Genomic DNA, 13,419 nt, shown 5'->3' with positions numbered 1-13,419 from the left:
TGACACAGTAACAAAGGCCTCACAGCAGACGTTTGGAGCCAGACGGGAACAAAGTCCGAGGGCTGTGGTCACTTTGGACCAGACTGTGGCTTCCTCCTTTTTTCTCCACCTGCTGTGAAGAGGGGCCGTGGATTCACGAGTAAAGGGGGTGCACTTAGGATAACCTGGTTTGTTTTAGTTCATTTTTTTTCCCGTTTTGATTGCCTGTGTGTCCGTCAGACTTCTGGTAGACAAGTAATGTGTGATTCCACTTCTGCCAGGATTCGTGCAGTACTTCCTGTTGTTTCGGTCATCCCAGTTCTGGCGTGTGTGGTGGTTTCCTGCTGAACGGGTGAGCGGTCTCGAACTTGGAGAAGCTTGCCTGAGGCCGCCTGGCTAAGACTGGAGCCCCGATGATTCACATGCGTGTCCTTGGATCGGAGTCTTTTGGTGTTTCCTCTTCTTCTTCGTTTTCTTTCTTTCTTTCTTTCTTTTTTTTGAGAGGCCGGGAAGGGGTTAGGGAAGACGGAGAGAGAGAATCTTAAATAGGCTCCATGCTCAGTGCAGAGCCCGACGTGCGGCTCCGTCTCGTGACCTGAGCCAGAACCACCGACCGAGCCCCTGGGTGCTCTTGTTTCCTCTTCTGGGTCCAGTGTTTGCTCCCGTGGGGACCTCGGTCCATCTTGTGACCTCATCCACCAGCCCTGGAGACGTCTCAGCTGTGTTGGCCCCGCAGAACTCTTGTGCGCCCTGCCCTCCCGTCGCCCGCCATCATTCCTCACTTCAGCAAACGGCGCCTGTGCTCAGCCAGTTTCTCAGGCCAACAATTTAGTGTTGTCCTCAACTCCTTTTCTCATGACATGCCTCCGCTTGATCAGCTCACTGTTGGCTCTCCCGAGCAGCTTCCGGCTCTGACCACGTGCACCCCAGCGCGGGGCCTCCATCCCTGCCCCTCCCCCAGTGTCCCTCTACGCCCTCCTGCCCGCCGGCCATCGCTCCTCTGCACCCAGTCTGCCAGGGCACCGCAGCATACTTGGAAGACTCCAGAGGCCGACTTGCCTCTAAGACCCCGGCAGATCTCAGCCGCTGGTGCTGACTCTTCTCATTCTCCTGCTGGCTTCCTCCTCTCCAGGCAGGCCAGCCCCTTTGTCAAGGTCACGCCAGCCCCACGGCCTTTGCATTTGCTCTTCTCGGTGCCTGCAATGGCCCCTGGGCTTATGGTGGCATGGCTTGCTCTTCATTCAGGTCCTTGCTTCAGTGTCACCTCCTCCGAGAGGCCTTCCTTGACTGTTTTCTGAAATATTAAATAGCCTCTGCCTCTTGACTTCACACTTTGTTTCACGTTCTTCACAGCGCCTAGTCTGTGAGCTTATGTATTATACTTATGACCTGTCTTCCTCACGACGCTCGTAGCTCTAGTTAGACCTACAACCGGCACAGGGGAGACGTTCATTCAGCGTTTGGGAAGTACTTTTGCCTTTTCCGTGTGTCTGTTTCCTGATTTAGGGCCCACTGACCCTGAGAGGGGACGGTGATGATTAGGAGTCCCTGCCCAGCTGTCTGACCCCACAGATCTTCTGTATATTGGAGGACATTTCTCATTCTCGTTACTTCTCAAGTACGGATAGATGCCGTTGTGATTAGTGGAATGGAAATGCTTTCTTCCATGGTGGTCTTGCCCTTTAGTTTCTCAGTTAACAAGCACTCAAAGTACAATGATTATTTCATGAAGATCCGCAGAATATTTGACCTTGAGTTAGTTGCACTCAGAAAGGCCAGGAATCACCACTCGCCAGGCCTGTTGCCGGACTTGATTTACAGCCCTGTGAGAGCAAGGTTGTGGGGTAGGTACTGTCAGCGACCTTGACTGTGAGGAGCCAGTTAGTCAGCAGTCCCACCCCAGCAGTGAGTTTATTGAACCTGACAGGGCAGGCGGGGCAACATACGGGCCTCCTTTCAGGCCAGGTCCCGGAGCACGGGGGGGCGGGGGGGGTGGAGGGCGGGGTGCTGGGAGACGGAGCAGATGCCACCAAGTCCCACATATTCTGAGTTTGTCTTTGTGGAAGCAAGGCCCTTAATTTACCCTCTGTCAAGAGTTTAGAGTCCCCATAGCAAGTCCTGGCATAATGGGTCCTGAACTGGCGCGGGGAGAGGGGACCGCCCTTTCCTCAGCACCGGCCAGCCTTCCCAGTCAGCCCCGTTCCCAGTCAGCAGTGGGGGTTCATCGGGTGTCAGGGAAGGGGATGGCCATTCCCTCTTCAGAAGTGTGGTTACCTGTTAGAGGTCATGGTCGTTGTACAATTAGAAAAGCAAAGGCAGTATTACAATTTAATTTTAGGGGCTCCTGGGTGGCTCAGTCATTGGGCGTCCTGGGATGGCCCTGCATCGGGTTCCCTGCTTGGTGGGGAGACTGCTCCTCCCTCTCCCACTCCCCCTGCTTGTGTTCCCTCTCTCGCTATGTCTGTCTGTGTCAAATAAATAAAATCTTTTTAAAAAACAATTTAGGGGTGCCTGGGTGGCTCAGTGGGTTAAAGTCTCTGCTTTCTGCTCAGGTCATAATCCCAGGGTCCTGGGATCGAGCCCCGCATCGGGCTCTCTGCTCAGCAGGGAGCCTGCTTCCTCCTCTCTCTGACTGCCTCTCTGCCTACTTGTGATCTGTCTGTCAAATAAATAAATAATTAAAAATTTTTAAATTTTATACTTATTTATTATTAGTTTTACAGATTGTATTTATTTGTTAGAGAGCGCGCACTGGCAGGGGGAGCAGCAGGCAGAGGGAGAAGAAGGCTCCCCAATCAGTAGAGTCTGATGCCGGACTCTATCTCAGGACCTTGGGGTCTGACCTGAGCCAAAGGCAGTCACTCAGCCAACTGAGCCACCCAAGCATCCCTAGTTTTATATTTAGGTACAATTTTTAGGTGTTTAAAAATCCATATTTTTTTGGTAGTACAAGCTTCACAGGAAATACAGCTGAATCTTGGCTGGTGGGGTTATGTGGGAGGTAGCAGTGATTTTCAGAGTGGAGCCATTACCCAGTAGAGGATCAAGTATCAGAATCTAGGGCTGTTGGGAAGGGCTGAATGAGTTTGTGTATTTACCCTAAAGGGGAAAGTGATGTTAGAAGTTTGAGAAACAGGGGCTCCTGGGTGACTTAGTCATTAAGCGTCTGCCTTCAGCTCAGATCATGGTCCCAGGATCCTGAGATCGAGCTCTGCATTGGGCTCCCCGCTTGGCGGGAAGCCTGCTTCTCCCTCTCCCACTCCTTCTGCTTGTGCTCCCTTTGTCAAATAAATAAAATCTTAAAAAAAAAAAGTTTGAGAAACATGAGCTTAATATAAAAGCTGTATTTGCAGGGCCACGAGAACAGTGCCAGAAGGGCTGGTTGTTGGTACTTGCCTCTGCGGTGTTGCTCTGACAAGGGAGAGGGTGTCACACGGGGTGGATGGTGGGTTGGGCCAGTACGTGTCCCGGTTGCAAGGCTTAACCACACTTGCATTTGCTTGGCCTGAGTTTGTATGTGCTAAGCTGGAGATGGGAACCACCTGTGTTTCCAGAAAATCTGGAATGCCAGGTATCTGGAAGCAGAGTGGTGATCCCTGTCCCTTGCCCCTGGACGTGAGGCGGCTGTGTCCTGCCCAGGCCTGTAGTTGGGCGCAGCGGTGTTCGGGGAGCCAGGGACTTCTTGTGTTTGTCAAATCAGCAGCTCCTTGCGCTGGGCTGGTTGTTTTCTGGCTTAATGGCTTCCCTCTGTGTGGCAGTTTGGAAACCCTGAATGCCGTGTAGTGCTTGCTAATAACCTGGGTAATCTTTCATGTTAGACAGATGCCCCTGTGACTCTGAGATGGGGCCATGCTCTGCGGACCCACTGAGAGCTCTGGGCAGGCGCTCTGGCCTTCCCCCGGGAGCGCCCTTGGGGTTTAACAGAACAGTTGTTCGATATAAAGTGCTTCCCCGACAGAGAAAATTGCTCTGAATGGTTCTTGCCCAGCGCCCCTGCTTTCCCTCCCTCCCTCTCTTAACGTTAATTGGGCTCTGGGATTTTTTCCAGATTGCTTTTAGAAAGAATAATGGGTTATGATTACAGCGTCTTAACAAGGTCAAGTCACTAAATAGTTACCCAAGGTACCCAGCAGGAAAGGATATGTAGAAACCATCTGATATGGTCTTCGGCCTAAAAATAAAGCTATAATTTGCATCTCTGCTTCCTGCTAACAGTAGTTTGAGGAATGTTTACCACCAGTCAGGCTCGGTGCAGGCTCTGTGCTTACGGTGGCAAACCGAAGCTTGTGCCACACCTGGGAGGCGGTCCCATTGGCCCCATTTTGCTGGAGGAGGGGCTTTGCTGGCGATCCACTGCTGATGCGTGGCCCAGCTGGGGCCCGGGGTCCTCCCCAGGTTGACCCCAGGGGCTCTGCCGCCTCTGCACTCAGAGCAGAGCCTGACAGCAGAGTACCCGTGTTCTTAGATTTTAGGTGATCTGTGGTGCTGCGCGTGCCCCCTGTTGTTGGCCGTGTTGAAGAGACTCCCGTAAATGCCATTTCATAGTTACTGGGAGCGGGGCTGTGGGGTCTGGGATTTCACCACCCAAGGGGAGCCCTTCCTTATGTCATCGTGTGCTTGCAGGTGTTCTGGAACTGAAGCATGGGTGGGACGGGTTGTGTTTCCCCAGGCCAGTGCCCCTGCCCCCGACTCAGTGACCCTGAAACATGAGGCCTGGGCCCCAGCGCAGCCCCAGTGCGAGCGGTGGCAAGCGGGCTTCTGCACAGCCCCGTCTCGGCAAGGTTGAGGTTGGCACCTGTTCCTCACTTTTTTCTTATTCAAAATTTTGTCAACTTTTGTCAGCTTTTGAAGCATGTTGCCCTACAAAAGTATATGAAATGTATATGTTTAATTTAAATTTAATAATAAATATTATTAATTTATTAATATTTATTTTTAAATTTAATTTAAATAATAAGTAAGTTATCAATAATAAATCTAGGTGTATCTAGGACAAGAAATAGAGCACTCCCAATGTCTCGGAGGACCCCTCCTCCCCCGTCCCCCCTCCTCCTCCTCCCTCCCCCCTCCTCCCCCTTCCTCCCGTCTCCTACCTGTCTCCCATCTACACAGAACCATCGTCCTGGACGTTTTGTTACTCATCGCCTTTTCTTTACAACTTTACCATCCGTATTCGTTCTCTCTTGCTGTGAGCAACTGTCTCAAAACTTCGTGACTTAAACCACCAGCAGTTTATTCTCCCAATTTTGTGGGTTGACTGGGCAGTTTCTTTTGTTCCACGAGGTGTTGGGGTCACTCGTATGACAGCATTCAGCTAGTAATTGGGCTGGAAGGTCCAGGAAAGCGCCTCGCACGCCACTGTCCAGTAGGGCCTCAGAGTTCATCATGTGGCCTGTGCCTGTGGCGTCTCCTCCAGGGCCCCAACAGGAGAGCCTGGGCATCCCTGCGGTGGGGTGGCTGGGTTGCAGGAGAGCCGCACGGAGTCTGCAGCCCTCTTAAGGGCCAGGCCTGGAGCTGGCACCGAGTCCTTGGCTCTGGTCGGTCAGAGCCGCCCAGATCCAGCCGGGATCTCCTAGCAGGTGTGCAGGATGGGGGGACTTGTCGGTGGCCGTCCGTGTTCACGTTGCTTAGTTCACACTGCAGGCTTCTCCAGGTCCCTCGCTTTTCTGTTCCCAGACGGATTCCTTGTGAGGCAGGCCAGGGCTTTGTGTCCGGCCAGACAGCTCTGACGCCAGACGTTGGCCCCTTCGTCAGGGATCAGCGCTGAGCAGCCAGCAGCATCGTGGGAAGTGGCGCAGGGCAGGAGTGAGGAGTGCAGTGGAGAGCTTCTGGAAGGTCGGGCCATTTCTGGAATGGACAAGTCATGTGCCAGTTTGGGGCTTCGTTTTCTGCATCTAACCTGAGGGCTTTGGGCTTGGTGGGCCCCGTGGTTTTGTTCTGTTTGCGTTTTCTGTCTTAGAGTAGCTTTAAGGCCACATTGATCACCCTTAAAGCAGGACGAAGTAAGGCAGAGGGAACCCCTCTAGTTTCGCTCCAGTGAAGGCCCTGAGCTGCAGGGGCGGGGCTGGGAGAGTCGCACTTGATCAGACGTTATGTGGCGGGGCTGTCCGTCCTACTGAGCTGCAGCGGCCCCTGGGTGCGTGCACTGACTGGGGTGGGCAGCTCCCAGTGCCCGCGGGCCCCCACGTCCAGCTGTGTGGTTCAGGCAGGTGCCCTCGCCTCCTCCCGAGCACCTCTGAGCTTGGCCAGATCACCGTGGGTTCCTTTCACTGTGGCGCGGAGAAGGAAACAGGAGACGGTGGGAGGATTGCCGTGATCTTCTAGATCTTCTAGATCTTCTAGTGTTTCACCTAGCTCTGGCAGTGGGGCACTTCCCGGTTCTGGTGCGGCCCCTCTGACAGGAGGACCATGGCAGGGGGCCCCTCACCTGCTCACCCCCTTGCCTTAGGGAGAAAAGAGCTGCTGGAGCTTTCTAGTGGGCGGCCAGCTGGCGGAGGGGAGCGCAGGAGGCAGCTGGGGGGACCTCTGAGCTCCATCTGCCAGTTGGGGGGTTATAACATCCCCAGTGCTGCTGACAGCCTGGGGGGGACCCTGTGAGCACTCGGGGAGCCTCCACGGCCGGGACGGGGCCCGGGACCTGTGTTGAAGGCCCCTCTGCGTTTGCGGCCTTATCCTTCCTTCCTTCCTCGTGGTTCCGCTCCTGCCCCTTCCCGGTCTTCCGCCGCTTCCTGTCTCCCCCTCTCCCGTTTTCTCCCTTCCTTTTCTTTTTTCTTTTTATTTTCTAAAAGATTTTATTTATTTATTTGAGAGAAAGTGAAAGCAAGAGAGATCACAGAGGCAGAGGGAGAAGCAGACTTGCTTCTGAGCAGGGAGCTCGACCCCAGGACCCTGGGACCATGTCCTGAGCCGAAGGCAGACGCTTAACCCACTGAGCCACCCCGGCGCCCCTCGCTTCCTTTTCTTTCTTCGATTTTGTCAGACCAGATGCACCTTAGAAGTGTTTCTCCGTTGGAACAGCTTTGGGGGCAGCCTTGGGGGGCTCCGCTCCCTACACCCATGTCCAGGCCACAGCTCACATCGCAAGAACGTGGTTAGCGTTCCCTGCCGGCACCTGCTGCTGTCCAGGGGTAGGGTCTAGGGGGTACCCGGCCATCAGCCATATTCTCCCAGGACCTTTACTGGCCCCTCCAAGGTCTCTGAAAGGAGAGCTCCCCCCCGCGTCCAGCCACAGGAGGGCCAGCTCTGTGCCCTTCCCGCAGCAGCTCGAGGGCTTGTGGCAGCCCCCTTCCGCTCTGGGGTCCGTCTCTTCTGGGGGCTCGCTTCACAGCAGGCCAGATCGCCTTCCAGCTGGAGGGCTCTGCCTTCCCTGCCTTCCACCGGCTCCCGCCCAAGGGCCTGGACCAACTCTGTACCTTGGAGGGGGAGGGGTGCGGTTGTTGGGGGGACGCTCCCTGATTGTTTCTAGACCTGGGAGACACTTCCTCCCCCTTCTTTTCGGGTTGGCTGCTGGGGAAGGTGGAGGAGCCGGGTTGCTGCCAAGTGCCGGATGGGCTTGTTCTGAAGCTGAGGGAGCATCTGGCCCTCCGGGTGCTGGTGGTTCTCCCTTTCTTGCTTTTGGAAGGGGGTTCTGCACCTGGGCTTCCGGGGACATAGGGAGTGGCCAGTGACAGGGACTCGGGGGCGGCCCGGGTGCACATGCGCTCACATCTTCCCCCCCCCCCCCCCCCCCCCCACCCCGGCCCTGGCGAGAAGGCGGATCCGGGGGTGAGCTGACTCGGCCTCTCTTGGCCCACCACTGTCATTCCGTGTACGCCTTGCCCGGTGTGTACTGCCTTTGGAACCCAGGCCTGCTGGGGGTTTCAACCCATGGACTGGACATTGGTTCTTTTCCATGTTCTCCAGAAACATCTCTGTTTTTGTGTTTACCAGCTCGGGCACAGAGCAGCCAAGAATTCTCGCGTTCATTCCTTCAGGTCACAACAGGAACTTGCTTGTTCCGGGGAGGGGCCCGGAGGCGAGGGGCCAGAGTGAAGAACCAAGAAGCCGTGGGAGTGTGGAGGCTGGGACTGAGGCTGAGCGCTGGGGCGGGGGTGCTCGAGGGAGGGAAAGGCCGTTTCTGGGTCTCCGGCGACGGCTGCTCTGAACTCATGGCTCAGACAGAGGCTGGCATGTGGCTCACAGCCCATTGTCACCCCTATGCCCCCACTCCCTGCCTGGAGCCCTGCCTGCCAGGTGACACCGCCCCCCCTCCCCCCCGCCGCTCAGCAAACACCTAGCCCTGCTTGAAAAGTTTCCAGATACCACGGGGTGGGTAGGCTTTGCAGCGATTAGTGCCACCTAAGCCCCCCGGGGGGGGAGGCAGGCATGGCTTTCCTCGATGCTCATCACAGCCAGACCATCATACGTGGTCAGGGCTCCCGCACGGTGACTCACCCCCAGGAGGCTGATGTCACAGAACAGTGGGAATCCATGAGGGGCTGCAGAAGCCTGGGGGCTGGGAGCCCCAAAGTGCCATTCCCACCTGCCCAGAAGCAGCCTGGGGCAGCTCTGAGCAGACCCAGGCCTCTGATGCCGGACCGGGGCCTGCCAGCCTAGCCCCAGGTTGGGGTCTGTGCAGTGCCATCCCGGGAGTGGGGGTGTTGGCTTTTACTTTGAAACTGGGTCTTTCTTGAACGAGGGCCTGCTGTTTTCCCTGTAAAATGCTGGTCCAAGCTGCACCCTGGTGTGTTGCTGGGAAGGAGAGAGCTGTTTTAGATACTTATTTAGTCATGGCTTGTGGTGGTTTGTGATTATTTGGCACCGGGCCATGGAATTTTTCTGAGCATTTTCACTTGAGACAGTTGTAGGATTTCCAGGCATTACGTGAGGCCTTTGACAGTGAAACAGGCCAGCCCGGTGGCTCTCAGGGTCAGGGGCCAGAGTTCACTCTCCCTCCTGGGACCCTGGAGAGGTTACTGGAGGCACAGGAGACCCCAGCGTCATGCAGTTCCCTGAGCCTGCGGATCAGAGAGAGAGAGAGATCTCTGCCCCCAAGGGCCGGAGCCAGAGCCCTGTGGGTGCCGCAGGAGAGCGCCAGTTCCTGAAACGATGGGAGGGAACATCTTCCCAGACACACATCTCACCTGTGCTTGACAGAATGAGGCAAAATCCAAAATAGAAAGGTTTACATCAAGCCAAACGTATCAAGTTGAAAGATCTGTCCTCCTAAGATTATGTCATGCATTCTTTTTGTAAACGATGTTAAACTGACCACGTTTTAAAGATTTTATTTATCCATCAGATAGAGATCACAAGTAGGCAGAGAGGCAGGCAGAGAGAGGGGGGGGGAAGCAGGCTCCCCGCTGAGCAGAGAGCCCAATGCAGGGCTCGATCCCAGGACCCTGGGATCATGACCTGAGCTGAAGGCAGAGGCTCCAGCCCACTGAGCCACCCAGGCGCCCCTCATCTTTTCTTTTTTAACAGTCACCGTCATCAGGGTTTTGTGTGTGTTTTTCAACTTTCTAATGTTGTTACCTGGCAAGACACAAAGTTGGCTGTTTTGTGTTGGTCCCTCAGTGCTTTTGGTTTTTGGAACTTTGCTGGCCAGTAAACCCAGGGATCTAGGAGCCGCTGATCAGCCTTGGCTTGCAGAGGGAATCTGGCGTTATCAACCTTCCATGGTTTTCCTTCTCCCATTCTCCGTTGCGTTTCTCACCCGGGAGTTCGGGGGTTGCCTGAAGGAGGGCTGGCGTCCTCTCTGTGCTAACACGAAGGCCCTCCGGCTTTCCGCAGCCATGGATTTTCCCCAGCACAGCCAGCACGTCTTGGAGCAGCTGAACCAGCAGCGGCAGCTGGGACTGTTGTGTGACTGCACTTTTGTGGTGGACGGTGTTGACTTCAAAGCCCATAAGGCAGTTCTGGCGGCCTGCAGCGAGTACTTCAAGATGCTCTTTGTGGACCAGAAGGACGTGGTACACCTGGACATCAGTAACGCGGCAGGTACCCCGTGGGGTCCAGGGCCACGCTGGCGGAGGCTCGGAGGCTGTGGTCGGATCTGTGCCATGCACGGCCCTCCTGACATTCCCGATGTGGCCCCTGCCCTCCCGGGGGGTGGGGCATCTTCGAGCTGTGGGCTGCACCAGGCCTCCCATAGGGCACCCAGGCCATGAAAGTGTGGGCACCGAGTTCCTTCCACCTTCGAGGGGCCTGTTTTGATGGGGACCTAGGTGGTCAGAGGAGAACGGACAGGAAGGACTCACGGTAAGCTCTGGGCTGGAGTGTACCCAGTATAGCTCATCAGGAGGGACAGAGAACAGGGGCGCTCTTCCCAGCCCCTGACCCCTTCCCATGGTCGAGTCCGTCCTGCACCCCTACCCCTGTGCTGACCATGATGGGGATGGCCATGGCTGTAGCTCGGAGGGGTGTCAGGAACACCTGGGGATTGAGAGGGAGAACTGGTCTTGGATTTGGCTCCTAACCCAGAATGGCAGGACCTGCCATGAGAAGGTTAGGGTGAGGTGGTGTTCCCCCAGTTTACAGATACGGAAATTGAGACCCAGACGGGTCTCAGTGACTAGCTTGGAGGTCGGATAGTTGTGACAGAGCCCTCGTGAGAGCCAGTGCTGATACCCTCTTGTTGGAGTGTCCTTCAGTTGGGGTGCGTGGTGGCTGAGCAGCAGAGAGTATCCTTGGGGAAGGGGATGCATTCACACCACTGTCCTCTGTGCGGGGAGGGTGTTTACACTCTCATCCTCCGTTCACACCTTCTGTGCAGAGCGGGTGTTCACACTGTCTGTCTTTGTGCAGGGTGGGCGTTCATACTGTCTCTGTGCAGAGTGGGTGTTCACACTGTCTGTGCAGAGCAGGGGTTCACACTGTCTCTGTGCAGAGTGGGTGTTCACACTGTCTCTGTGCAGGGCAGGCATTCACACTGTCTCTGTGGAGAGTGGGCGTTCATACCCCTCTCCTCTGTGTTAAGTGAGCATTCACACCTGCTGTCCTCCATGCGGGGTGGCTGTTACCCCCTCTGCCCTCTGTCGGGGTACTTCAGAGGTACTTCAGAGAGGGGGCACTGCTGGCCTGCCACTCTGCTTTCCACAGATCCCCCGGTCCTGCTGCCCAGTGGGGCGGCTGGGCCAGCTGCCAGTGCCAGGTCTTGAGGCAGGTCCGTGATGGCTGTCTGTGTCCTTGGCAGGCCTTGGTCAGGTGCTGGAGTTCATGTACACAGCCAAGCTGAGCCTGAGCGCGGAGAACGTGGATGATGTGCTGGCCGTGGCCAGCTTCCTGCAGATGCAGGACATCATCACAGCCTGCCATGCCCTCAAGTCCCTTGTGGAGCCAGACGCCAGCCCTGGGGAGAGCGCGGTGGCCTCGGCCACGGAAGGTAAGAGGATTGGTGGCTGTTTCTGAGCAGGCGGCTTTGGGTGGCCTGTTGCCTCTGACTCTCTTGTTTCCTCTCTCTGGGCTTCAGTTTCCTTACCTGGCCTTGCTCGCCCCATGGGCTGCTAGTAAGAGTCTCGGGAAGGCCTTCAGAGGGGCCCGTCTGCCTCTCCCTTCCCCACCTTTTCCCTGCTTGCTTGCTTTGTGCTCTGCTGCCCCACAGAGCCGGGGGGTGTGCCTGGCCCAGGCCTCTGCACACGGAGGTCGCCCCTCCGGCAGCCCCTCCCCTCTTCTGCCCTTCCTCCTGACACTGGGTATGGCCAGATTCTCATGGCACCCTTTGCAGAGAACCCCGCTCCCCTCCTAAGTGTTGACTCTGACGAGTGGCATTGTTTTGCGTGTGAGGTATGTCCCCGACCAGCGTGGGAGCCCCACAGGAGCGGCGGCCAGGCCTGGTGATCCTGGGCCTGGCCAGCAGCCTGGTGTGTGGAGCAGGTGCCCCGGGAACAGACAGGCGAACCACTCCATAGCAGTATCCCCAGGGAGGATCTGGAAGAGCGAGCAAGTGTGGGGCCACCTCACCCCTCCAGGTGGTGGCCACGTGATCGGAAATGGCAGGTCTGTCCTGTTCCATCTCCAGGAGGAGACAAGAGAGCCAAAGAGGAGAAGGCGGCTGCCTCCACGCTGAGCGAGCTGGACCCCGCCGGCAGCGGTCCCCCCACAGGCCTGGGCAGGGAGCCCAAGGAGGAGCGGGGTGGCCAGGCCGAGACCACGGCCAGTGGTGAGCTGTGGCACCGAGGGCCCGGCCATCCGTCCCACCCCCTCCCCGCGGCCCGGGCCCTGGTGTGGCGAGCGGCTTCCTCGGGGGGTTCCTGGGGTCGGGAGGCAGGCGGCACTGACCTCTGTTCCCTTGGAGCTCTCGTCACCCAGAGTGACATGTTCGCACCGGGGTGCCTGCTCCAGCCAGAGCAGAGGCATAAGCAGCCCGAGTTGGGGTGTGCTGGGCTGCCATCCCGGGCCTCAGCCACTGCTGGGGACCTGGTCCAGGAGAGCCTTCCAGCCCCTGGATGGCAGGCCCTAATCCCGCCTCCGGTGTTCCCACGCCACACCCAGGGGCCGAGCAGACGGAGAAGGCTGACGCCCCCCGGGAGCCACCGCCTGTGGAGCCCAAGCCCGACCCGACCAGTAGCATGGCAGCCGCAGAGGCAGAGGCTGTGTTGTCAGAGAGCTCGGAGCAAGGTACCCTGCCTCCGGCCGGCCCAGTAGCTGGCCCTCAACCTGTGCCCCTGGGTCCCCCCCGGACCCCTCTAGCGGATCCCACGGTCAGTCCCGCTTTAGCTTTGCGCCGGAGTCTGGCCTCTGGTTCTCAGGGATGTACCCGGCTGTGCTTCTGCTAGCCCTGGGGACACAGGCCCCCTCTGAGCAGCCCAGAGCACCCTCCCTGGTGGGTGCCCAGCGGGCTTGTCTGCGGATGGGACCCAGCGGGTGCCCACGGTCAGAGGGCGGCAGAGACCAGACCCCTGCCTCTTGCTGGCTCTGAGGGCACCACGGGTGGAGGCCGGTTCTCGCCCTCCCAAGGCCTCAGTGTCTGCCCTTCTCGCAGCAGAAATGGAGGTGGAGCCGGCCAGGAAAGGAAAAGAGCGGGAGGAGGAGGGCGCGGCTGAGGTCAAGGAAGAGGGGCCGCCGCTGGAGAAGGGGGAGGCCCCCGAGGAGAGCGAGGAGTCGGCCAGCACGGACTCGGGCCACGAGCTGGGCCCCGAGGCCCGGGGCCTGCGCTCCGGCACCTACGGCGACCGCACGGAGTCCAAGGCCTACGGCTCGGTCATCCACAAGTGTGAGGTGCGGCCCCCCCCCCCCCCCCCCGCCGCCCCCCTCCTCCGCCGCCCACTGCGGGTCCCTGACGCCCCGGTCCCCGGCCCCGCAGGACTGCGGGAAGGAGTTCACACACACCGGCAACTTCAAGCGGCACATCCGCATCCACACGGGCGAGAAGCCCTTCTCGTGCCGGGAGTGCAGCAAGGCCTTCTCGGACCCGGCCGCCTGCAAGGCCCACGAGAAGACCCACAGGTGCGCCGAGCCCCC

At 57.8% G+C, this 13,419-nt stretch overlaps 1 protein-coding gene across 1 annotated transcript in view; it reads left to right on the top strand.

Moving 5' to 3' along the window:
• ZBTB17 (zinc finger and BTB domain containing 17) overlaps positions 1–13,419 on the top strand; it is a 30,507-nt gene that overhangs the window by 14,404 nt on the left and 2,684 nt on the right. Inside the window, exons 3-8 of the mRNA XM_059376303.1 lie at positions 9,751–9,957; positions 11,153–11,341; positions 11,978–12,118; positions 12,451–12,576; positions 12,944–13,176; positions 13,262–13,404. Of these exons, the coding sequence (XP_059232286.1) occupies positions 9,753–9,957; positions 11,153–11,341; positions 11,978–12,118; positions 12,451–12,576; positions 12,944–13,176; positions 13,262–13,404 (1,037 nt within the window). The 5' untranslated portion in view covers positions 9,751–9,752. The remainder of the gene's footprint in view (positions 1–9,750; positions 9,958–11,152; positions 11,342–11,977; positions 12,119–12,450; positions 12,577–12,943; positions 13,177–13,261; positions 13,405–13,419) is intronic.

The sequence above is a fragment of the Mustela nigripes genome, chromosome 14 (assembly GCF_022355385.1).
Source record: "Mustela nigripes isolate SB6536 chromosome 14, MUSNIG.SB6536, whole genome shotgun sequence".
Taxonomy (NCBI): Eukaryota; Metazoa; Chordata; class Mammalia; order Carnivora; family Mustelidae; genus Mustela; species Mustela nigripes.
Note: the sequence above shows the minus strand (reverse complement) of the source record. Positions and strands in the feature narration are given on the sequence as shown.